The sequence below is a fragment of the Colletes latitarsis genome, chromosome 12 (genome assembly GCF_051014445.1).
Source record: "Colletes latitarsis isolate SP2378_abdomen chromosome 12, iyColLati1, whole genome shotgun sequence".
In the NCBI taxonomy this organism is placed as follows: domain Eukaryota; kingdom Metazoa; phylum Arthropoda; class Insecta; order Hymenoptera; family Colletidae; genus Colletes; species Colletes latitarsis.
The window spans coordinates 20,966,890-20,994,577 of NC_135145.1; the positions used below are offsets into that span (position 1 = coordinate 20,966,890).

The 27,688-nt window shown below is 37.6% G+C and overlaps 1 protein-coding gene and 1 long non-coding RNA gene across 6 annotated transcripts in view; both read right to left on the reverse strand.

The window, feature by feature from the left end:
• LOC143348884 (kin of IRRE-like protein 3) overlaps positions 1–27,688 on the reverse strand; it is a 339,595-nt gene that overhangs the window by 93,432 nt on the left and 218,475 nt on the right. Inside the window, exon 1 of one of the 5 annotated variants that reach the window (XM_076779588.1) lies at positions 23,829–23,874. The exons of 3 other annotated variants lie outside the window; for them this stretch is intronic. In XM_076779588.1, the coding sequence (XP_076635703.1) occupies positions 23,829–23,841 (13 nt within the window). In that variant the 5' untranslated portion in view covers positions 23,842–23,874. Of the gene's footprint in view, positions 1–23,456; positions 23,463–23,828; positions 23,875–27,688 lie in introns of those variants that run through there. One more of the 5 variants, XM_076779589.1, reaches the window with a different exon arrangement.
• Positions 23,871–24,924, reverse strand: LOC143349090 (uncharacterized). Its single transcript, XR_013080863.1, has 6 exons — positions 24,919–24,924; positions 24,542–24,637; positions 24,412–24,454; positions 24,257–24,319; positions 24,007–24,063; positions 23,871–23,924 (listed from the first exon to the last, which is right to left on the reverse strand). It is a non-coding gene; the product is annotated as an uncharacterized LOC143349090 (long non-coding RNA).

The following is a 27,688-nucleotide window of genomic DNA, read 5'->3' on the forward strand; positions in this document are numbered from 1 at the left end:
GACACTTTCATGATGAAAGAATTTATATATGATGTTGATAAGACGATTAAATTATTGAGATTTTTAAAATTAAAAAAATCAACCCTCTTGGAAGGGTTGAAAAAAATTTCAAGGCTGATTTATGTTGAAAAAGACACTTTCATGATGAAAGAATTTATATATGATGTTAATAAGACGATTAAATTATTGAGATTTTTTAAATTAAAGAAATCAACCCTCTTGGAAGGGTTGAAAAAAATTTCGAGGCTGATTTTTGTTGGAAAAGACACTTTCATGATGAAAGAATTTATATATGATGTTGATAGGACGATTAAATTATTAATATTTAAAAAATTTTTAAAATCAACCCTCTTGGAAGGGTTGCGGAAAATTTCGAGGCTGATTTTTGTTGGAAAAGACACTTTCATGATGAAAGAATTTATATATGATGTTGATAGGACGATTAAATTATTAATATTTAAAAAATTTTTAAAATCAACCCTCTTGGAAGGGTTGCGGAAAATTTCGAGGCTGATTTTTGTTGGAAAAGACACTTTCATAATGAAAGAATTTATATATGATATTGATAAGACGATTAAATTATTGAGATTTTGAAAATTGAAAAAATCAACCCTCTTGGAAGGGTTGAGGAAAATTTCGAGGCTGATTTTTATTGGAAAAGACACTTTCATGATAAAAGAATTTATATATGATATTGATAACACGATTAAATTATTGAGATTTTTTAAATTAAAGAAATCAACCCTCTTGGAAGGGTTGAAAAAAATTTCGAGGCTGATTTTTGTTGGAAAAGACACTTTCATGATGAAAGAATTTATATATGATGTTGATAGGACGATTAAATTATTAATATTTAAAAAATTTTTAAAATCAACCCTCTTGGAAGGGTTGCGGAAAATTTCGAGGCTGATTTTTGTTGGAAAAGACACTTTCATAATGAAAGAATTTATATATGATATTGATAAGACGATTAAATTATTGAGATTTTGAAAATTGAAAAAATCAACCCTCTTGGAAGGGTTGAAAACAATTTCTAACCTGAGTTTTGTTCCATAAGATATTTTTGTAAGAAAAGAATTTATTTATATTGTTGATAGGACGATTAAATTGTTAATATTTTAAAAATTAAAGAAATTAACCCTCTTGGAAGGGATGAGGAAAATTTCGAGGCTGATTTTTGTTGAAAAGGAGACTTTCATGATAAAAGAATTTATATATGATGTTGATAGGACGATTAAATTGTTAATATTTTAAAAATTGAAAGAATCAACCCTCTTGGAAGGGTTGAAAACATATTTCAAACCCAAGTTTTGTTCCAAAAGATACTTTCGTGAGGAAAGAATTAATATGCATCGCTGAGTGGACGATTAAATTCTTAATATTTTCAAAAGTGATAGAATCAACCCTCTTGGAAGGGTTGCAAAAAAATTTCTAATCTAATTTTTAATGCAAGAGATATTTTGTAATTTATACATGTCGTTGTCAGAACGATTAAATTATTAAGATTTTACAGTTCCAAGAGAAAAGATCGTTGAATTTAATTTCGACTAATAATTAATCTACGACGCCAGAGAGACTCGAGCTTTTTAATTTCAAAAACTCGTTTTCAGCTCGTTTCTTTCAACGCTGAGCTCTTTTCTGCCGCGTTACAGTCGTCGAGCACAATTATGTTTCCTTTGTCGCGGCCATGTCAGTGACGTTATTTGCAAGATTGAATCAAAATTTCCGTTGAAGATGCAAAAAGGTCGCGATTCAAACCATATTAGAAGCGGAAAGAGCGTATTCCACCACCCGTAACGTCAGATCATCGCGTATTAAACTCCCCCATTGTTGTTTCGAGAGTCCTCCGAGGTATCTTTCGTGTAAATCGTCTGCAGTGGGATTTTCCTAAATGGAATTAATAACTTTGTACACAGTTTTCGGTCCAGCGGGGGGATTATGTTCGAAATTTCGAGAAGTTGCAACAGTCCCCGTGATATTTGCACACGTGTGCATTTACGTGTCGGGCAAACGCGATTGGACGGTCCGGAAAATTATTAATTTCACGAATTTTGGTATCAAATTTCATGCATTCATTCGCAATCAAGATTCTCTGGTTCTTTTTCGCATACAGTAATTTTTAGTATCATTTTTTGGTCAGGAAAAACATTATGTACATACATGAAACGGTAACGAATGTGTGTGTTTTAAAAATTACATGGAAAAGTCTTACTGATTTTGTGAGAAAAATTCCCGAAGTGGGCTTGAAAATGGGCCTCATGTGGGATACTTTAAGTGACTGAAATTCATTTTATTTCTTGTGAAGACTGTATTCTGTTTAAAAAATAATCCACACAAATAAAATTGTAGGAAATGTGTGCTTTAAAACTCCCAAAGTGGGCCTGAAAATGGGCCTTCTGTGGGATACTTTAAAAGTGACTGAAATTCATTTTATTTCTTATGAAGATTGTACTGTGTTTAAAAAATAATCTACACAAATAAAATTGTAGGAAATGTGTGCTTTAAAAATTCTCAAAGTGGGCCTGAAAATGGGCCTTCTGTGGGATACTTTGAAACTGACTGAAATTCATTTTATTTATACTGAAGAATTTACTCTTCCCAACAAATAATATACAGAGATAAAATTGTAACAAATCGGTGTTTTAAAAACTCCCAGAGTGGGCCTGAAAATGGGCCTTCTGTGGGATATTTTGAAAATGACTGAAATTTATTTTACTTCTAATGAATATTATACTCTGCCAACAAATAATGTGCACAGATAAAATTGAAAGAAATGTATGTTTCAAAAATTCCCAAAGAGGACTTAAAAAGGGGCCTTCTGTGGGATAGTTCCACGATCTCAATAATTAAAATCTGTTTTATTCGTAATAATATTGTGCTCTGACTAACAAATAATGCACGTTGGATAAAATTTTAACCAATTTGTGCTTCAAAAATTCCCACAGAAGACTTAGAAACGGCCCCTTTGTGGGATACTTTGTAAATGACTGAAATTCATTTTATTTCTTCCGAATATTATAGTTTGCTTAACAAATAATATACATATACAAAATTCTAACATATCTGTAATTTAAAAAATACCCACAGAGGACTTCGAAATGGGCCTTCTGTGGGATACTTTGAAATTGACAGAAATTCATTTTATTTATCAGGAATATTGCATTCTGCCTAACAAATAATATACACAGACGAAATTGTCACAAATATGAGCTTTAAAAAATCCCACAGGGGACTTAGAAATGGGCCTTCTGTGGGATACTTTGAAACTGACAGAAATTCATTTTATTTCTCATGAATATTGTACTCTGCCTAACAAATAATATACACAGACGAAATTGTCACAAATATGAGCTTCAAAAAATCCCACAGGGAACTTAGAAATGGGCCTCCTTTGGGATATTTTGAAATTAACAGAAACCCATTCTATTTCCAATCAATATTGTACTCTACCTAACAAATAATATTCATACACAAAATTCTAACATATCTGTGCTTCAAAAATTCCCACAGTGGGCTCAGAAATGGGCCTTTTGTGGAACACTTTGAAACTGACTGAAGTTCATTGTATTTATACTGAATATTCTACTCTTCCCAACAAATAATCCACACAAATAAAACTGTAACCAATCTGTACTTTAAAAATTCCCACAGTGGGCCCAGAAATGGGCCTCTTGTGGGATACTTTGAAACTGACTGAAGTTCATTGCATTTATACTGAATATTCTACTCTTTCCAACAATTAATCCACACAAATAAAAGTGTAACCAATCTGTACTTCAAAAATTCCCACAGCGGGCTCAAAAAAGGGCCCTTTGTGGGATACTTTGAAACTGACTGAAGTTCATTGTATTTATACTGAATATTCTACTCTTTCCAACAAATAATCCACACAAATAAAACTGTAACCAATCCGTGCTTCAAAAATTCCCACAGTGGGCCCAGAAATGGGCCTCTTGTGGGATACTTTGAAACTGACTGAAGTTCATTGTATTTATACTGAATATTCTACTCTTCCCAACAAATAATCCACATAAATATAGCTGTAACCAATCTGTACTTCAAAAATTCCCACAGTGTGCCCAGAAATGGGCCTTTTGTGGGATACTTTGAAACTGACTGAAGTTCATTGTATTTATACTGAATATTCTACTCTTTCCAACAAATAATCCACACAAATAAAACTGTAACCAATCTGTACTTTAAAAATTCCCACAGTGTGCCCAGAAATGGGCCTTTTGTGGGATACTTTGAAACTGACTGAAGTTCATTGTATTTATACTGAATATTCTACTCTTCCCAACAAATAATCCACACAAATATAGCTGTAACCAATCCGTGCTTCAAAAATTCCCACAGCGGGCTCAGAAATGGGCCTTTTGTGGGATACTTTGAAACTGACTGAAGTTCATTGTATTTATACTGAATATTCTACTCTTCCCAACAAATAATCCACACAAATATAGCTGTAACCAATCCGTGCTTCAAAAATTCCCACAGCGGGCTCAGAAATGGGCCTTTTGTGGGATACTTTGAAACTGACTGAAGTTCATTGTATTTATACTGAATATTCTACTCTTTCCAACAAATAATCCACACAAATAAAACTGTAACCAATCCGTGCTTCAAAAATTCCCACAATGGGCTTGTAAATGGGCCTTTTGTGGGCCATTTCGACACTTCCAATGACCGAGCTCTATTTCACTCGCCAATCAATACATTCCAGAGGTTACGTTTCGTCTTTATTTCACTTGTGGGACGCCTACGAAGTCTCGTACAAGGTGTTACAAATTGATAAGCCCCGGGTATCGCGCGCGGCCCTCAAAACTTGATTAATACGCTCGGTTCAACGATCCCTGGGACCGACGAATCGCGCCTGATCGGTTTAGTTCCCGCGGAAAATCGGATGGGAGATTAATAATTGGACGATTCAGAAGCCAATCAGCGGTGAGCAGCGAGACGGAAAACCGTAATGCGGGCACCGTGCACCGAAAGCGCGGAGATCAATGAAGAGGAGGGGGCAGGGGGGAGTTTCAAAGGGTAGAAATCGTCGGGAACGAGAAAGAAACATCGACCAGGATACTAATAACGGTATAAAGCATTTTTATTCCGCGACGGAAACGCATCGATTTACTCGTCGAGTAAGAAACCACCCCCGTAAATATTTCGAGCGTCCACGGGCAGACGTTTTCGACCATTTCACGGCTACCACTACGTTTAATTCGCTGCTTGAAACCGTTTACCATAGGCGGGAAAGAAACCGACCTTTTTCTCGTTTTATCGTTAAAAAGCGCCTTTCGAGCCACGGGACTCGCCCGAAGAACTCGAGATTATTTTCATACGCGACCCTATTTAGCGCATTGGCTGCTTCTCCGAATCTTCTCGGACGTTGGGAATGATTTTTTTTTTACCAAACGCTAATTAGACTCGATTTTCGGTGGAATTTACGAGTCGTTGGTGATTCGTGTGCTTCGATTTAATAAATAAATATCGACGTAATAAAATATTCCAAGTTCGGTGTTATTATTCGGAGGTATTTTTCAGTTTGAATTTTTCGGGGAAAAAGTGGCGGAGAGCTAGAATATGCGGCAATTTGTCTATCGTATTCTGTTACCGGGATGCAATCGACGCAAGGGGGCGCAATAGGAATTTAGTTTCAGTATTGAAGAGCCCAGTCCCGTGGATTCTAATATTCCCTTTTATTACGAAACGCGATCCGGGAAGGTTATTTTATTGTTAGCGCCTCGTTTTCTGGCTTTAATCTCTGTTCTTCTGCCTGCGAGTCGCGTTGTTTATCGGCGCTCCGGTTTCAGGGAAATTAATAATTCTACGTTCCACGAGAACTTGTTCGTCTTGTGTCTAAAATTTAACGCAAAATGATTTCAAATCATTGGCCAGGAAAATAATTTACGCTAGTCTGTAAGTGCTTTCTTTCATTTCTATTTTTTACCTGCTTAAGGGTAACAAAATTTCATTGAATATTTTTATATTCAGGAAATAATTATGATCAGATATTTCGAGAAACTCCAAGAGACGAATAATTATTAGTTATCATATTCTATATATTATAAACATTTAAATAAATTTTCTTATAAATTTCTTAATAATTTTATGCAGGGTATTTGGATGGGAAAAATTTTAATGGGAGACTCTAGAGGCCAAAATAAGACGAAAATCGAGGATACTAAATTGTTGATTGAGGCTTCGTTGAAAAGTTATGGAAACATTTCAGGCCACACAGTATATTTTTGGTATAGAATTTTTTTCTCGAAAATGGTTAGGATTTCGAGGGTATGTCTATTGATAAAAAATGATTGTAATTGACCCCTGCAAGTAAAAATAATTTTTTTAGGACGATTTGAAATTTTTTAATTTTGTCGAAAAATTTGTTCGCCTTCCGGAATTTTTTTCTAAAAAGTGGGTACGATTTCGGGGGTATGTCTATTGACCAAAAATGATTATAATTGACCCCAGAACCTAGAAATAATTTTTTTAGAACGATTCGAAATTTTTTTTTTTCACCGAAAATTTAAGTACCTATCCCCTGTCGATTTTTCTTAAAAATTCGTTTTTGATTTTTAGTAATTTTGTTTGATGCCCTACGGAAATTTTGTTTAATACTTTCTTGTAGATATCCATGAGCACTACTTCAGAAAAAAATTTCAATGAAATCCATTCACTATTGTGAAAGTTGTGGTCGTTTGAAAATTGGACCATTTTTATGGGGGTTTTTTCACTTTACGGGGTTAAAGAACGGCATTTTGAATATTTTTACAATTTCTACATATTCTTCACCAAAATACGCGTTATTTGGCGTTTGAAACATTAAAATCGTCCAATCCGTTCAGAAGTTATGACGTTTTAAAGATTCGCATGAAAATTCGGGCAGACATTTCTGGTCAGAAATTATATTTTCGGTTAGGTATTTTTTTCTCGAAACTGAGTAGGATTTCGGGGGTATGTCTGTTGGCCAAAAATGATTGTAATCGACCTCTGCAACCAAAAATAATTTTTTTAGAACGATTCGAAATTTTTTTTTTTCACCGAAAAATTTAAGTACCTATCCCCTGTCGATTCTTCTTAAAAATTTGTTTTTGATTTTTAGTAATTTTGTTTGACGCCCTACAGAAAAATTGTGTAATACTTTTTTGTAGGTACCTATGAGCTCTACTTCAGAAAAAAGTTTCATTGAAATATATTCACTATCGTAGGAGTTATGGTCATTTGAAAATTGGACCATTTTTATGGGGGTTTTTTCACTTTACGGGGTTAAAGAACAACATTTTGAATATTTTTACAATTTCTACATATTCTTCACCAAAATACGCGTTATTTGGCGTTTCAAACATTAAAATCGCCCAATCCGTTCAGAAGTTATGACATTTTAAAGATTCGCATGAAATTTCAGTGAAACATATCAACGTAAGATCAGACATCACATTTTCGGTAATGAATTTTTTTCTCGAAACCTCGTAGGAATTCGGGGATATGTCTATCGACCAAAAATGATTACAATTATCCCCTGCAACAAAAAATAATTTTCTCAGCACGATTTGAAATTTTTTAATTCAATTTTTTAATAACTTCTATTCTTAATTTTCTTCTTATTTTGGCCCCTAGAATCTCCCATTAAAATTTTTCCCAGGAATGGCCAAACACCCTGTATGACTATAACGAAATTCCTCTGAATATTTTTATACCCAGGAACTAATTAAAATTTAATATTTCAAGAAACCCCAAGGGACAAGCAATTATCAATTCTCATTATTCTACACATAATAGAATTGCAAATATTCCCAAATATATTCAACAATAATACTACCAATCGGCAAATTTGATTAATAATAACCGTTGCATCTGATTGCTGTTCGTCAATAACATTCCTTTTAACGATACAAACACGAGGTGGACCCTCGAGGGCGATCAAATTTCGCCCACTCGTCTGTCAAGTTGCAGCGGAATAACAACCGAAAGGACACCATCCGCGCGTTTTGCAAACGCAATTAATGGAATCGAGTGTTTCCTGTTCTGTACAGGACCTGTTGCCAAAGTCCTCGATCCCCGATCCGTCCAATACGTCCCACCCTCCCGTCTTCAACCCCCGTTGAACTAAGCATCTCGAAGGCCAAGGTCGGAGTTCATTTTATTCGAAATCACGTCGCGCAATTTCGCCCTAAATAATCCCCGAAGCATTCTCGATGGACAGATATTAATTCCAGGTGGTTATCGAGGACAACCAACCCCCCTGGAGCCCAGGAGATTCCTTTATCCGCGAGAGGGTCGGCGAAAATAAGTCCTCCGGAGCTCTAAGGGATGCATAATTCAGGAAGTTACATCGTAACTTCGAGCAAGGTCTTTGTCTCGGCCGTGAATCACGCCAGATAAATTATTTTCCACGAGTACGTAACCTTATCGAGCATCCCCCTCCCCCACGAAAACTTATGCTCCTTTCGCGACGAAATCGATCACTATTCGAAATGCAATTTCCACGCAAGGCTCCTCGAGGCTCGAAACTTTATAAATTTCCTTACGTTTTATTTATCATCGTGCATTCCGATCGCAGCAATATTCGGTTAGATTTATATTGGCCATTGTAGTAAATTTTGTTCGATGTCCATTGGGGTTGTAAACCAACTAACACTGTTTTCAGTTTGAAAAGATAAACGAGTTCGAATGTGTTTTGTAATTTGTATTTGGGGTGCTCTAGGTTTTGGAATGGGTGGAAATTTGTTGCAGAACAGAGGTTTGGTCATGTTTGACGAGGTTTGTTCACGTTTGACCAAGTTTCAACAATGATTTGAAAAGATAAACGAGCTTGAATATGTTTTATAATTTGTATTTGGTTAGGTCTGGGTTAAGTTTGACGAGGTTTGTTCATGTTTGACCAAATTTCCAACACTGTTTTCAATTTGAAAAGATGAACGTCTTTGAATGTGTTTTGTAATATGTATTTGGGTTGATCTAGGTTTTGGAAAGGGTGGAAATTTGTTGAAGAACAGAGGTTTGGTCATGTTTGACGAGGTTTGTTCACGTTTGACCAAGTTTCAACAATGATTTGAAAAGATAAACGAGCTTGAATATGTTTTATAATTTGTATTTGGTTAGGTCTGGGTTAAGTTTGACGAGGTTTGTTCATGTTTGACCAAATTTCCAACACTGTTTTCAATTTGAAAAGATGAACGTCTTTGAATGTGTTTTGTAATTTGTATTTGGGGTGCTCTAGGTTTTAAAAAGGGTGGAAATTTGTTGAAGAAAAGAGGTTCGTTCATATTTGACGAGGTTTCTTCATATTTGACGAGGTTTGTCCATGTTTGACTAGATTTATACACGTTTCCCCAAATTTCCAACACTGTTTTGAATTTGAAAAAATAAATTAATTTAAATATGTTTTGTAATTTGTATTGGGTTAAGTCTGGGTTAGGTTTGACGAGGTTTGTTCACGTTTGACCAAGTTTCAACAATGATAAACGAGTTTTAATATGTTTTATAATTTGTATTGAGTGATCTAGGTTTCAAAAAGGGTGGAAATTAGTTAAAGAACAGAGGTTTCTTCATATTTGACGAGGTTTGTCCATGTTTGACTAGATTTATACACGTTTCCCCAAATTTCCAACACTGTTTTGAATTTGAAAAAATAAATGAATCTAAATATGTTTTATAATTTGTATTGGGTTAAGTCTGGGTTAGGTTTGACGAGGTTTGTTCACGTTTGACCAAGTTTCAACAATGATAAACGAGTTTTAATATGTTTTATAATTTGTATTGAGTGATCTAGGTTTCAAAAAGGGTGGAAATTAGTTAAAGAACAGAGGTTTCTTCATATTTGACGAGGTTTGTCCATGTTTGACTAGATTTATACATGTTTCCCCAAATTTCCAACACTGTTTTGAATTTGAAAAAATAAATTAATTTAAATATGTTTCATAATTTGTATTGGGTTAAGTCTCGGTTAAGTTTGACGAGGTTTGTTCGCGTTTGACCAAGTTTCAACAATGATAAACGAGTTCGAGTATGTTTTATAATCTATATTGAGTGATCTAGGTTTCAAAAAGGGTGGGAATTAGTTAAAGAACAGAGGTTTGTTCACGTTTGACCAAATTTCAACATTGTTTTGAATTTGAAAAGATAAACGAGTACGAATACGTCTTATAATTCGTACTGGGTTATGTTTAACGATGTTTGCCCACGTTTGACGAAGTTTACTCGATCAAAAGTCGAGTGATCAGAGCCGAAATTTCCCCCAGTACATTTTCAATCAACTTCCCATGCCTGTCAGCTACGTTAACTCCATAAACATATAAATATTCACCGTTTTTCCAGCTTGGTACCTTTCAAAAACATCCGTGGCGCAAAAGCTGTCGAATTTCTGCCTTTCGGAAGGTGCATTTTCTAAACATCGCGCGCAACGGGACGCACTCTAACCGAACGAAAAACGAAACTGAATTGAAAAGCTTCGAAAATGGAAAGTCCTGGACCCGATCGAGTAATAGTTGCGTTTCGAAGTAACGAAACTAAATTTATAAATCGATTTCTGGTTTTTATTCCAGGCACAGAGTCCGGGGAAAAAGTTGTTTAACTGTGAAATAAGAATTCCGCTGGTATCGCGTCCGTTTCACGTTGAAACGAACGACGCGGACGGAACGAATACGGTACCGTCGGTTTGTTAATTCCGCCAAGTTATTTCCCGCGGCCCGGCGGAAAAAGCTCGCTTTATTAATCATTCCCCATCTCGGTGAAAAATTGAATTTTTAACAGCGCAATCCGACCGACGCGGACGAGGCTCGGGCGCGTAAAATTTTCAGGTCGTCAACGCTGCGAACGGAACGCGTCGAACGTATGAAAATGCATCCGGTTCCCGCGAGCGTGATCCGCTGTTTTAAATTAACAACATTCCGTCGAATTTTCTTCGTTGATTATTAAACGCGAAATCGGAACTCTACTGGCGAGAATTGATAAAATTAATAAGAAATTGGGCCATGGATCGTACTCTCAGTTGATAGAATAAGCGGGGTTTGACCATTCGAGTTTGACGTTTCTTTTTTGGATTTTATTGACCAATGATGTTTGTTAATTTTCGTTTGTGAATTATTCAATACGAAATCAGAACATAACCAAATGTGAATGTCTCATTTGTGTTCAACAATTTTGAACAAATCTTGTTTGTAAATATGTGAGAGCACCTTTTGGAAGAAATAGAACCACTATTTTAACACTGTTGATCTATGTTTAATTTATCTAATTTTTATCAACCTGTCCACAAACATCAACAAACATGAAAGTACTATTTGTATCCACGAATTCCAAATAAATCCTATTTATAAATGTTTGAGAGCATCTTTAGGAAAAAGTAAAACCACTATTGACCACTAATAACACTGTTGACTAATGTTCAATCAATCCATTTATATCAACTCGTCCACAAACACCATCAAACATGAATGTATCATTTGTATTCAAGTATTCGAAATAAATCCTCTTTGTAAATGTTTGAGAGCATCTTTAGGAAGAAATAAAACCACTACTGACCACTAATAACACTGTTGACTAATGTTCAATCAAACTATTTATATCAACCCTTCCACAATCATCATCAAACATGAATGTATCATTTGTATTCAAGAATTCGAAATAAATCCTCTTTGTAAATGTTTGAGAGCATCTTTAGGAATAACTAAAACCACTACTGACCACTAATAACACTGTTGACTAATGTTCAATCAATACATTTATATCAACCCTTCCACAAACACCATCAAACATGAATGTATCATTTGTATCCAAGAATTCGAAATAAATCTTGGTTGTAACTATTTGGGAGCACCTTTAGAAGAAATAAAATCACTATTTTAACATTGTTGATCAATGTTTAATCAATCCAATTTTTATCAACCTGTCCACAAAGATCATCAAACATGAAAGTATCATTTGTATCCAAGAATTTCGAATAAATCCTGTTTGTAAATGTTTGAGAGCATCATTAGCAAAAAATAAAACCACTATTGACCACTAATAACACTGTTGACTAATGTTTAATCAATCCATTTATATCAACCCTACCACAATCATCATCAAACATGAAAGTACTATTTGTCTGCAAAAATTTCGAACAAATGTTATTTGTAAATATTTGAATATATCTTTAGGAAGAAATAAAACCACTATTGACCACTATTAACACTGTTGACTAATGTTCAATCAACCCATTTATATCAACCCCTCCACAAACAAGAAAGTACTATTTGTATCCAAGAATTCCAAATAAATCCAGTTTGCAAATCTTTGGAAGCATCTTTAGGAGGGACTAGAACCATTATTTCAACACTGTTGATGAATCAACCTATCCACTACCATAACCACCCTCTCTGAAAGCACAATTTGTGCCCAATAATTCGCAACAAATCCACTTTGGAAACGTTTCGACCCATTTCTTAGGATCGAGTCTCGATAATAACGCGCCCCTGCAACATTCATAAACAAATGCACCATAATCGAAGCGTTTGAACTAGAACCATCATTTCAACACTGTTGATGAATCCACCTATCCACTACCATAACCACCCTCTCTGAAAGTACAATTTGTGCCCAATAATTCGCAACAAATCCACTTTGGAAACGTTTCGAACCATTTTTAAGGATCGAGTCTCGATAATAACGCGCCCCTGCAACGTTCATAAACAAATGCACCATAATCAAAGCGTTTGAACTAAAACCATCATTTCAACATTGTTGATGAATCAACCTATCCACTACCATAATCACCCTCTCTGAAAGCACAATTTGTGCCCAATAATTCGCATCAAATCCACTTTGGAAACGTTTCGACCCATTTTTTAGGATCTAGTCTCGATAATAACGCGCCCCTGCAACATTCATAAACAAATGCACCATAATCAAAGCGTTTGAACTAGAACCATCATTTCAACACTGTTGATGAATCAACCTATCCACCACCATAACCAGCCTCTCTGAAAGCACAATTTGTGCCCAATAATTCGCAACAAATCCACTTTGGAAACGTTTCGACCCATTTTTTAAGATCGAGTCTCGATAATAACGCGCCCCTGCGTTCGTAAACAGTTGCACCATAATCAAGGCGTTTGTTCTCGCGCGGAGGACTAGAGGGGACGTTTTTCCGTTTCCCCTAGCGTAGAAACTGGGGGAAAATGACGGTTCTATGCAGCGAGCGGGAATTAACGTCGCGCAACAATTTAATTACCAATACACTCGACCGTCGCGCGGATTTAAAAGAGGTCGAACGCTCTTTGCGAGCGAACGGGTAGTGTCGTTGACCCGGACCAGGTGAATTCGAAATGCTACGGCGCGGATTGTTCGAACGCCAGGGTTGGGGGTGGCTCGATACACCGGCGATTACGTTCGCGAACTATTAAATTCGCTCGCCTTTGACTTAGCCGTGAATTAATCGGGTAACGATATTAAAAACGAACAGATAAAACAATTTTCGTGTCGCGTTTTCCGAAGAGGGGGGGTGGACGGAGTGGCTGTTTCGACGATACGGTAAAAATACACGTATCGTTGGCCGTGGCGCCCGATGACCCGGGACCTGGGTCGAGCTACCGGCAGTTTCGCAATTGGGACAAATTTTAGATAACTCGATATCGCCCCAACGATCGTGTTGACATTTAATCACGATAAAGCGCCACGCGCTGCGCTACGTTTATTATAGACGCGGTCAGCTCGATATTACGACCGCTAAAATTCATCTACGAGTCTGACGAGACCCTCAGAAGAAGTTGGGAAGATCCATGCCTCTGATTTATTATTTATTATTAGAAAAAACAAAACAATCCAAGAAGCATCAAACCTCATTGAAGAGTTGCTCTATCCATGAGAATTTCCACTCGTAGGAGATAACAAACTGGGAAATGCAATGTGTTTTATTCTAATATAGTTATGCTTTAATCTACTGTAATCTGAGAGTAATTTTTAGAGTTTTGTGTTTTATGTTCGACAACCCCAAACGTAGAATTTTCCAGCTTTAAGAGAATTTATTAAGATATGAATATCTGTATATTGAAAGGAGAATTCTACTTAATAAATTAGGAAATGAATTGATTGCAATAAACACAAAATGAAGAATTACTAGACATGAAATCGTTCGCTTTCCAACTGAAAAGGCCGATTATCCGTGATGTTTATTAATATTTTCCACGTCCCCGTTGCACATAATACGACACAGAAAGGGTAAAGCAAAGGTAAAAGAGTATACAAAAGTGGATTAAACAGCAGAGAACGCGAGTGTAAATAAATTTGTGAGCGTAATGGGGGTGAAATGAATGCAGTGCCCTTTCGATGCTGCGCAATAATCGATTAATAAACATGCCACGTTTCTTTACATATCAAAGTCGAGCGAAAACGACGCTACCGGAAGCCACGGTCTCGATGGCGGTTGGGGAGGAAGTACCACGGTGGCCGTAGGTCGACTTCGGCTCGCTTTTACCGCAAATACACTCGAGAGGATCGTGGAGGCCACTCCACCGAAAAATTACCAGTTTCAAGGAGGCCTCGCGACAGGGAAAATCGTTGTTTTACCTCGCCCCGTTCTCGAGTTGGACGCGCGGAAAGCAAATTTGCAAACACTCTATCCTCCAGTCGCATGTCGCGAGCTCAGAACTGCGTAATTGCTCCGCGAAATTAACGTATCGACCCCCCCCAAAAAACGCATCCAAAAACGGTCGATTTTTCTGCAAAAATATCTGGTATCGTTGCTGGTATAATTCTTTATTTTCTCGGGTTACGAATTATTATTTTAGTTTCGTTGCAACTATTGATGGGGGATATCAAATATTTGTAATGGATTCAAAAATTAAAAATTTATCAGAATTTTGAATTGAATTAGAAGTCTATTTATGAGCCAACAATTATAATTATTTGTGAATGAAATTTGCTTTGTCAAATGTTTAAAATAAATTTAAAAATTATAATTTTATCAGAATTTAGAATTAAATTAGAAGTCTCTATTTATGAGCCAACAATTATAATTATTTGTGAATGAAATTTGCTTTATCAAATGTTTAAAATAAATTGAAAAATTAAAATTTTATCAGAATTTAGAATTAAATTAGAAGTCTCTATTTATGAGCCAACAATTATAATTCTTTTTGAACGAAATTTATTTTGTCAAATATTTACAATGAATTGAAAAATTACAATTTTATCAGAATTTAGAATTAAATTAGAAGTCTCTATTTATGAGCCAACAATTATAATTCTTTTTGAACGTAATTTGCTTTGTCAAATATTTACGATAAATTGAAAAATTACAATTTTATCAGAATTTAGAATTAAATTAGAAGTCTCTATTTATGAGCCAACAATTATAATTCTTTTTGAACGTAATTTTCTTTGTCAAATATTTACGATAAATTGAAAAATTACAATTTTATCAGAATTTAGAATTAAATTAGAACTCTCTATTTATGAGCCAACAATTATAATTATTTGTGAACGAAATTTGCTTTGTCAAATATTTACGATAAATTGAAAAATTACAATTTTATCAGAATTTAGAATTAAATTAGAAGTCTCTATTTATGAGTCAACAATTATAATTATTTGTGAATGAAATTTGCTTTGTCAAATGTTTATACTAAATTGAAAAATTAAAATTTTAATGGGGGATTCTAGAGGTCAAAACAAGACGAAAATCAAGAATACTAATTTTTTGATTGAGGCTTCGTTAAAAAGTTATTAACAATTAAATTAAATAATTTTAAATCATACTAAAAAAAATATATTTCGTTACAGTGGGTAATTACAATCATTTTTGGTGAATACACATACCCATGAAATCCTACCCACTTTCGAGAAAAAAATTCGTGTAGGTACTGAAATTTTTGGACAAAATTAAGAAATTTTAAATCATACTAAAAAAATTATATTTCGTTACAGTGGGTGATTACAATCATTTTTGGTGAATACACATACCCATGAAATCCTATCCATTTTCGAGAAAAAAATTCGAGAAGGTACTGAAATTTTTGGACAAAATTAAGAAATTTTAAATCATACTAAAAAAATTATATTTATTTACAGTGGGTGATTACAATCATTTTTGGTGAATACACATACCCCTGAAATCCTACCCACTTTCGAGAAAAAAATTCGAGAAGGTACTGAAATTTTTGGACAAAATTAAAAAATTTTAAATCATACTAAAAAAATTATATTTAGTTACAGTGGGTGATTGCAATCATTTTTGGTGAATACACATACCCCCGAATTCCTGCTCACTTTCGAGAAAAAAATTCTTTACCGAAAATACAATGTCTGACCATAACGTCGATATGTTTCACTGAAATTTCATAGGAATCTTTAAAATGTCATAACTTCTGAACGGATTGGACGATTTTAATGTTTAAAAAAGCAAACGACGCGTATTTTAGTGTAGAATATGTAGAAATTCTAAAAATATTCGAAAAGTTGTTCCTTGACCCCCTAAAATGAGAAAACCCCCATAAAAATGGTTCAATTTTCAAACAGCCATAACTCCTACGATAGTGAATATATTTCAATGAAACATTTTTCTGAAGTAGAGCTCATGAGTACCTACAAAAAAGTATTAAACAAAATTTCCGTGCAACGTCAAACAAATTAATTAAAAATGAAAAACAAACTTTTAAGAAAGATCGACAGGGGATAGGTGCCTAAATTTTTCGACAAAAAAAAAATTTCGAATCGTTCTAAAAAAATTATTTCTAGATTCTGGGATCAAATATAACCATTTTTTGTCAATAGACATACCCTCGAAATCCTAACCATTTTCGAGAAAAAAATTCTATACCAAAAATATACTGTGTGGTCTGAAATGTTTCCATAACTTTTTAACCAAGCCTCCATCAACAAATTAGTATTCTTGATTTTCGTCTTATTTTTACCTCTAAAATCTCCCATTACAATTTTTCCCAGCGAAGACCAAACACCCTGTATAAAAACTACATAATTTAAAGCTCCTAAAATTTTGTTTCAAACTTTCCCCAAATTCTATTTCCTGCAAACAACAAATCAAATAGTTTTTCTCGTGGATCCATGGCAGCTAACACTATTTTCCCCCATTTACCATAACTCCACCAAGAACCATCCATCTTGATATTTGGTCTGCCACGAGTTTGCACACCGAAAACGAACGCGTTTCGCCTCCACCTTTCCCTCGAATTATGTTTATACAGTTCTTCTCAGCTTTTTCCATTTTTCACGCACGGACTCTACAAACAACCCCCTCTCAACCCCGCTGGTCCGTCTGTAATTGAGATTTTTCTAGCGTGCTCCGATCCGTATTTATTTTTCCGCCAAGCAGGCTGGGCGTTTTTTTTCTCCCCTCCTACATTCGAGACCCCGACAAACAAATTCCGTTTTGGATGACTCTTCTGGGACAGGAGGGGGAAAAAAACACTGAAAAATATTCTCCCAGTATCGCTTTCGATGGTCTCAGTCGACCTGGAATTAATTCCCATCGAATATTTGGAAAGGAACAATTTTTCTCCCCACCCAACGACTGTGATTAATATTTAAATCACGTCGGAAAAATATTCGTCCCCTTTCGCGGGATTTTGGTCCTCCAAAATTGATCAGCTTTTTCAAATCGTATTGACGGATCGCGATGTATGAAACGATAAAAGTCGAGTTTGGTAGATTCCATGGATTATATTAAACTTCTTCGAAAAGTTTCCACCCTGTCACGAGGTGTCGCGAACTTTGATTTCAATTCGGATTACATCTATGGAAACTATCGAACGTGAGGAAACTCTGGGCAATAGATGTTGAAACGATTTTCCAAGCTAGTTGGATCAATGGTCAGTCTGGCAATAGTTTATTGCAATTTCGGAGCAAAATGTATCAATTTTTCAGTGAATAAAAAATGCAAATCTCTATCTATTTCTCTGAGTGTTTCGATCTGAAGTTTCCACCCCCTTCGAGAGAAAATCAACTTAAATAAAAAGTATGTACTTTAAAATACAAGTTTCAGGTCATGGTGGTCACCAGTGACCGTCAATTCAATGCTGGCCATCGTGGTGGTCAATAGTGACCATCAATTCAGTGTTCCTCGTCATGGTGGTCACCGGTGACCGTCACTTCAATGTTCACCGTCGTGGTGGTCAACAGTAACCATCATGGTGGTCAACAGTGACCATCACTTTAGTGTTCCTCGTCATGGTGGTCACCGGTGACCGTCACTTCAATATTCACCGTTGTGGTGGTCACCGGTGACCGTCAATTCAATGCTGGCCATCGTAGTGGTCAACAGAGACCATCATGGTGGCCAACAGTGACCATCACTTTAGTGTTCCTCGTCATGGTGGTCACCGGTGACCGTCACCATTTCATTGTTGACTGCCATGGTGGTCACCGGTGACCGTCACTTTAGACGTACAACACAAGATTCAAACATAACAAAATTAAACGTGTAAGTAAACAAACTAAGCAGTATGTGGGGAAGGAACGAAAAAATGCAATTTCGAAACATATCAATATTCCAGAGAATAAAAAATGCAGAGGATCTTTATTTATTTGTCTCAGTGTTTCGATCTGAAAATTCCACCCCCTTCGAGGGAAAATCAACTTAAAAAGTACGAATCGCTTTTTAAAGAGCAAGTTTCGGAATAGAGCCCTTAACTCTGTAATTCCCAAAGAGACCCAGAGCTTAATCGATTAAATTAATTAAACGAGTAAGTAAACGGACTAAGCATTACGCGGGGGAGGATCGAGTTACACCCGGAGAGAGGTATTTCGAAATTTTTTCCACGGAGAGAAACGTTTTAACGTTTTTTCGAGTAGCGTTCGCGAATATCCAATTAACGGATCTCCGTTTTCAGTTTTTAGATTTTTTCAACGGACGTCGAGGGGAGAAGAGGGGGGCCGGACAAAAAAAATATTTTTCGACGCAAACACACGGGGGAGTAAAAAATAAAAATAAAAATAGCGAAGTTCCCGATTCTCGACGATTCTCTAACCCTCCCCCCCGCGCGATGAAACCCGCAGTTTCGATCGATTTAATCTTGTGCATTTCCGGCCTGCGAGCGAAACGTCATCGGGACCCGACTAGTCGGTCGAATTTTTTTTTTTTTTTTTTTTTTTTACCCCTCCAAATTTTCGCCACGGCAATTTCCGTTCGACGATTTAATCCGCGCGTCCATCCCTCCCCTCTGCTTCGAGTGTTCTGTGCTCATCTTCACTGTGGAGGGGAACAGAACGCGTCAAAAAAGCGGGTCGAAGTTGAATCGCGAAGATAACCCCTGTTTTCGACGAATAAAAAAAAAATGATGCACTGTCTTCGATGATTAGGGGAGATCTATGTTTTGGGGTTAGAATTAGTATAGAAAAGGGGGATGTCTATTTGGAATTAATTGCAATTGCAATATGAGGTCAATATTTTTAAGTTAACAAGAAATTTTTGTACACATGTTGATTAAACATGGTGGTCACCGGTGACCGTCACACAATTAAATAATAAACCCTCTAGTATATAAACATATGAAGATAGTAATTGAATAAAAACAAATTAAATTACCTTCGAAAGTTTCAGAACAAAAGAAGAATGAAAGGGGTGGAGATTATTTACAATAGAGCCCTAAAATAATACTAATAAAATAATAAACAATTTTGACAAGAACAGCTTGAAAATAATACAATACAATTTTCCAAGCCTTCCATATCTACTGTCCATACAATAACACACGGTACCCGATGTATAGCCTGAACCAAAAAACATTTGCCTCCCTCGGTTTCGCAAAATTTTCAAATCAAACTCGCGGCATTATCGGGGGTGGTTTTACGTCCACAATAGGAACATAAAAAGATTGAAAGGGATGTAAAGTATTAACAATGGAACCCTAAAACAATACTAATAAAATAAAAAACTTTGACAAGAGCATCTGTAAAATCACTACCAGTAAAAGCCTTCCATATCTATTATCCATACAATAACACCTAGCACCCGATGTATAGCCTGAACCAAAAAACATTTGCCTCCCTCGGTTTCGCAAAATTTTCGAATTAAACTCGCGGCATTATCGGGGGTAGTTTTACGTCCACAATAGGAACATAAAAAGATTGAAAGGGATGTAAATTATTAACAATGGAACTCCAAAATAATACTAATAAAATAAAAAACTTTGACAAGAACATCTGTAAAATCACCACCAGTAAAAACCGTCCATATCTATTATCCATACAATAACACACGGTACCCGATGTATAGCCTGAACCAAAAAACATTTGCCTCCCTAGTTTTGGAAAATTTTCAAATCAAAGTCGTGGTGATTTCGAGGGTGGTTGTACGTCAGCAATTATAACATAAAAAGATTGAAAGAGATGGACATTATTAACAATGGAACCCTAAAATAATACTAATAAAATAAAAAACATTGACAAGAACATCTGCAAAATCACCACCAGTCTTCCACATCTATTGTCCATACAATAACACCTAGTAACCAATGTATAGCCTGAACCAAAAAACATTTGCCTCCCTAGTTTCGGAAAATTTTCAAATCAAAGTCGTGGTGTTTTCGAGGGTGGTTGTACGTCAGCAATTATAACAGAAAAAGATTGAAAAGGTTGTAAATTATTAACAATGGAACCCCAAAATAATACTAATAAAATAAAAAACTTTGACAAGAACATCTATAAAATCACCACCAGTAAAAGCCTCCCATATCTATTATCCATACAATAACACCTAGTACTCGATGTATAGCCTGAACCAAAAAACATTTGCCTCCCTAGTTTCGGAAAATTTTCAAATCAAACTCGCGGCGTTTCCGTGAGTGGTTTCACGTCCGCGAAAATTCCGGCGTCGCGATTGCTCAGACCCTGCATTACAATACGCCCCCGTCGTCGAACTTTCCGCCCCCCGAACTTTTGCGCCCCGTAATCCCGCGACGCGTGCACCGGCGCGCCCGAGAACAACGGGCCGAGCTTAATCGAAAAAGTGGCGCGCGCGCGGGCCAGATTCGAAGTTTAATCATGAATCTTGAATGAGAGCGTCGAGCCACGTCGATCTCCCGGGGGTTATTTCGATATTTCCTGCAGATGGTCGCGGCTCACGCGGGCCCGTTCTCGCGCCGGAGGTAAACGCGAGTCGAAGCACGAACGACGACCTCCCCCCCCCACCCCCCCCCCCACCCCCTCGAATGCAACGCTGTACTTTTCTTCTATTTCTTTCTGTTTTTTTCTTTCTCGCGCTACCCCACCCCCCGGCCCCCGCAACCAGGGAAATTCCATTTCGACGTGTGTGTCTGTGTGTTTGTGACCCCGATTCACGATCACCACCCCCGCCTACACGCGTCATTTAGCCTCGCGACAACCTCGACTTCGAGAGTGTTGCTCGATATTGCGAACAGACTATGAGGATCCAAACAATGTAAATGTATTCGTCATCAACCGGATTCCGAATCGATGACGTGTACGATTCTTTATTAAAAATAGCTTCTTTTTACCTTAAACTGTTTACACGAATTTTACGTTGCGTGTTCGTGGGGATTTAGTTTAAACACTTTATGGTATATTAGATGGCTGAAACACGCGATTCTTAATTTCCATTCGACGGTGTGTATTTCTTTATCGGAACAATTACTGCCAAACTATTTCATTTGAAGTACTCATTACAGACTTGATAAAGTTGCACGCGATTGTAACATACAATTACAGAACTAGGACTAAAAAAGACTATCGATTAAGTGAAGAATTATTAAAACATTCTGGCATTTAAAAAGCGGTGGTATATTGAATTTAGTGGAAATTTTATTGGCTATTTAAATAGTAAATTTGATTAAAAAGACACGGAATGAGAGAAATTTTATTTGGGGGTGGCTATTCTTTGACTGTTTTTTCATAGAAATAACAGGGGATTTTTTGAATATAGAATTTATAATATAATGTAGCTACGTATTTTTGAGAATTATTAAAACATAGAGTACAAATTTAAAAAGGGATATGTTCAGCTTAATGGAAATTTTATTGGTGGTTTAAATAGCAAATTTCATCAGAAAGACAATCAAGTGACACTAGAAATTTTACCAAGTTGTAAAAAATTTATCAATCAAATTCTTTGATATTAGAAATTTTACAAAGTTGCAAACAATTTATAAATCAAGTGACTAAAAAATTTACAAAGTTGTAAAATATTTATCAATCAAGTGACACTAAACATTTTACAAAGTTATAAAAAATTTACAAAGTTGCAAACAATTTATCAATCAAGTGACACTAAACATTTTACAAAGTTATACAAAATTTATCAATCAAATGTTTTGATATTAGAAATTTTACAAAGTTACAAACAATTTATCAATCAAGTGACACTGAAAAATTTACAAAGTTGTAAAATATATTTCAATCAAGTGCTCTGACACTAGAAATTTTAAAAAGGTGTAAAATATCTTTCAATCAAGTGCTCTGACACTAGAAATTTTACAAAATTGTAAAATATCATTCAATTAAGTGCTTCGACACTAGAAACTTTATAAAGTTGTAAAATGTTTTTTAACTGTGTTAAACTCCCTTCCAAACCCCTTTTATTCGACCATACACAGCATCGATCCGTAAACTCGCGAGCGATGTGGTGTTTTCCCCTATATTTTTCTGTTTGTCGAACGTTGATTGGGTAACGGTCGATATTTCAAATTTCATCCGTGCGCGTAAATATGCCATATTTACGTACAAATTAATCTAGTCGAATGCATCAATGGTATCACGGACGAAAAGACCTTATTTAAACAATCAAGAAAATTTAATGATTAACACCCATCCCAGAGTCTCCTTCGTGAACAATTAAATAACAAATTCATACTCCAAGTTGCTCAAATAATAACTCTGAAATGAATTAGAGAACATCTAGATTTTCCATTCTAGAATTTCCGTTGGAACAATTTTTTAATCTACGATCGACAGTTTAAATAATAAACTTTTATTCAAAGTTGTTCGAATGATATTTAACTCTAAGTTGGATTAGGGAGAATCTGAATTTTCCATTTGTATCGTTGGGACACGAGGAACACGACGCAGGAACGATTGTTATTTCGCAAATCTAGCGTCCTTCGACTAACGAGATACCTACTGGGGGAGGGGGGTGGGAGTTTCTGAGCGTTTTTAATTGCATTCCTTCGCAGGGGAATCCTGATGGCGTAAAACTGTGCGTTACAAAAGCCTCGAATTCAGAGGCGAACGGGTGGCAAGAAAATATCGCGACGCATCCGACGCGACGTCCGGATGGCACCCGGGGACGCTGTAACGACGTTTCCGCGTTTCGAATGCCGGGGCACGGAAAAAGGGATCCAGAGGGGGAGGGGGAAGGAAAAACTGTCGCGGATCTCCTCGTTAACGAGGATCGCGGGACCTTTGTACCGGTCCGGAGGAAAAAGGTGGAGAACGTAGGTGGTAAAAACGCTCGATGTGGATATAGGCGACGCCCCCCCTTTCTCCTGTCTCCGGAAGCTGCTTACTCTGAATTCTTCCCCTCCAATCCATCCATCGGTGATCCAAATGTTCAGCCAGAAATTAAAACGTGACTTTAATGTACGTTTCTATCTATCTGTGTGCTTGAAATTATTTTCTAGGTGAGTGGGTCGCTGAACTATTTGTTAGAGTTTCTATCAGTTCTGTGTCATTAGTATCGTTTCTATCTATCGGTGTACTTGAAACTATTTTCTAGGTGAGTGGGTCGCTGAACTATTTATTAGAGTTTCTATCAGTTCTGTGTCTTTAGTATCGCTTGTATCTATCGGTGTACTTGAAATTATTTTCTAGAGGAATGGGTCGCTGAATTGATTGCAATGATAATGATGGTTAAATTAAGTTTTATGGAGTCCTATTACCTTTGTATTCCATGTTGCACGTACTTTGTTACTCTTACACATCGGTTAATGCAATAATTGTATTAATTTGTTCTTCGCAAGCAAAGGTGCTTCCCCCTACGGTTAATAAATGGAACTATATAACACTGAGAAGAATAGTAATATTCAAAGTATAACATGGTCAGCGAAGAAGACTTACTGGGGGTTAATGCAATAATTGTATTAATTTGTTCTTCGCAAGCAAAGGTGCTTCCCCCTATGGTTAATAAATGAAACTATATAACACTGAGAAGAATAGTAATATTTAAAGTATACTTCAGCAAAGAAGACTTTCTTCACAAGCAAAGGTATTGTGTCGCCCTCTACGGTTAATAAATGGAACTATACAACACTGAGAAGAATAGTAATATTCGAAATAATTTCACAAATTATAATATAACACTGTTTACACTTTCACCACGAAAATCGTCGATATTCTTCGCGAAGTTGCTTCGTAGCCCACTGCAGCACGTCTAAAATGTTAATAAATAAAAATAAATAACACTGAGGTAAACAGTAATATTCGAAATAATTTCATAAAGTATAATATGCAACAAATGTTTACGCTTTTGTTCACTACCAGAGTCGCTATTTGCAAAGTTGTACCCCTAAAATGTTAATAAACAAAAATAGTAACATTCGAAGTATTTTCACAAATATCTGATCGAATAACTTGGACAGCGAAGAATACTTACTGCGTAGTAACAGGAGTATCCTTGAGGAACACTATTCACACTTTCAAAGTCATCGTTATTCTTCGCGAAGAAGTTAATAAATAAGAATAAATAACACTAAGACTACTAGTAATATTCAAAGTATGCTCACAATGTAATATCTGGTCGAATAATGCGAACAGCGAGGAAGAATTACTGCGTAGCAACAGGGGCACATAACCTTAAACAACATTATATTTACACCGACACGAACATCTTGAGAGTTACTCGAGGACTGAGGCCGCTGAGTGGAGGGGATAACCCAGACCCCTCGAGCTCCCCACTCCTACGAACTGGGCCTCGTCCCACTCTTCCCCCCACCACGAAAGCCTCGTGGCTCGCGGTGTGAGTCACGGTACCTCCATGGCGGGTAATTTCAAACGGAAAATTAACTGGGGTCGATTTTTAACATCGATACGCTGATTATTACTTGCTTTCTCGTGATGAAAAATTCAATTGGGGATACAAAATGGACCTTTAAGATGACCACAAGGAAATTGCTATAGGATTTGTTTCATAAAGTTAGTTTAAACATCGTTCTATGTAACACTAGGTTAAGGGTGTTATAGTTTAGGCCACCATTAACTACGTATTTGATGTAGCTATTATTACTTTAATAATGCTTCAATTACTGCTTAAAATAAAAAAAGGAGCATGATGTCTCACCATGAGTACTACGAACATTCTAGGCGTCTAGTAGATGGCGACACTGCATTCCTCAACAAAGGGAACTCGAGTTTCAGATTCCATGTTTGAAATTACAGTTAATTCAACGATGTAAATACCTGTATGTACATTCTAATTAAAAGAAAGACTGCATTTTAACGAACCTAGCGTTGAAAAGTAACAAGAAAGGCTTGAGGATTGACTGGAATCCCCTTAACCCTTTGACTAGTAAAAGCTCCTATATTCAGTCGACTGCGTGCGTTAAACGCCCCACGGGCGTTCAATCCGCGTGTTATTCAGGGCGCGGAAACGTTTTCCGCACAGAGCGTGCGCGGTTGCTTCGAAATCGACCGTGGTCAAAGGGTTAAGGAAACGTTAGCTTCCGATTCTAATTTAGCCAGGAATTGGAGCTATCGCTGAGCGTCGACCAAGGTTGTTTCGAGTATCCTGGGAGACTTTGGTCCTTGTTTGAAGTCCAGGACACGACCGGGGGGGGCGTCTGGGAGTCGCTTATCGTCCGTTTTCCCCGTTTAATGTTCTCAGTTCGGTCCCGATTGTCCCGGACAATGGAGTCCCGGCATTCCATCACGATACACCGAATCCGCGTAATGAAAACGGCCAGTGCAGAGGGTGCGGAGGGCGCACGGATTCCTCGCGGTACACGGAAACTAGCACGCTGGCAAAAAAGGGAGCCTTGCCAGAGAGGGGACGGGGGGTGGACGAGAGGGGGTGGATAGGAGGACTCTGGCCGGGTTTGTAGTACGCGATAATTCACTCTCGGTCGCAGAGGCGGCAGCCTCTGGAAATGGAGTCACCACCCCCTCGGAGTCACCGGTCCCCGTGGGCTGGCGAAGGGGTGGCCGGCTTAAACGGGTTTGTATCCTCGATGAGGACGAAATTAGGTTAGCGCGAAAACAGCCTATACACCGTGCTCGCCTCTCTTTCGTGACTGGTGCAACCTACACCCCCCCTCGGATGTACGTGTGCAACGCCACCCCCTTGGATCTTCTCGAGGAACCCTCTCTATACAGTTTTCCCTCGCGAGGATAGCTTCATTAAGTTTAGACGTATTAGATAGCTCCGTGATAGTCTGGCTCTATGTGCTTCCACAACCCCTCGATAAAGAGAAATTGTTTACTCACCCCCTGGAGCGGGGAATCTAATTATCACCCCCTATGGAATGTTTTTTTTTAAATTTCTTTGCGTCTATTATTTCACGTTTGTTAATTTCTCGACTCCTCAGACACAGGATGATCAAATTAGAATCGCGTGAATCCCTCTTTTCTCGCCCTTAATTATTACAAACAATCGCTGGATCGAGCCTCCGGGTGAAATTTCCAGGACGTGTATTCGAAATGGCTGCAGTTCACCCTTGCCACCGCCGATATTGGATGTCGGCCATATACTCGGTGATACGGTAGATAGTATTGAGAGGGGGTCGAAAAAAAAAAATAAAACACGCGTGCGAGAGCTCGTCGAGAGTTTTTCGCCTCGGAAACGGGGACCCGGGAAACACACATTTCGTTACGAACGAGCTTGTTTCGCGTTGAACGGGCGATGACGAGTTTTGGAAACGCCCGGGACAGCCTTCGTCGACAGAGGGAAAAGCGTCGGCCCCCCCCCCCCCCGCGTGCCGAGAATATTCCGCGTTTTGTGTTTTGATAAACGACCTCCGGAGAATTAAATTCCCTCCCACCCAGAGAGAGTCGCGGAGGGGGGCGCCCTTTCCCATTTTTACCCTTTTTCTCGTTTTCGACCGGACCCCCCCTCTCCTCCCCCCGTGCAGTCTCTTTTTCTCGGCGTTGCCCTGTAACCCAGCCACGGGGCCACGTCCAGAACGTAACACAGATTAATCTGTTTGTTGATCCTATTCCCCTGGCGCTTTTTCTCCGCCTCCAACCCCGTTTTTCCTCCCTTTCCACGTCCCCCCACCCACCCACCCCCTCGCGTCCGCGAGATTTTCTCTTTCGCCGTCGTCCAGCTGCGGCCTGGCGTTTCATCATCCCCCCAACGCGTGTGTTATTTCTCTCCACGTCCTTTCTTCGTTCCCCTCTTTTTTATTTTTTCCCCCCCGCGCCGCTGCACGGTGTCTCCGAACGCTCCACTGACACCCATTACAAACGCGGTGCCAGCGTGCTTATGTAGTAACCGAGGGGTCAGTCGATCGCTTGCGAGAGAGTCGAGAGCGTGGCCATCTGGCGGCGAGCGCGGGAACCGACGCGGTGAGAATTATATTAGCGACAGATTGTATTCGATATATCTGACACTAGTCATTTTTATTATGATCGTAAATATCCCGCGGGAACATTCGAACTGGAAGTCATAAACTTTCCATCCCCCTCCCCCCACCCCCACGCTCGTTGCACCAATAACAACACGGGCCACAAATCAAATCCACCGAATAAATTGTAACCGTCTAACGAGGGTGTCTGAATTTTCCTTCGAAATAAAACGTAGCAGACG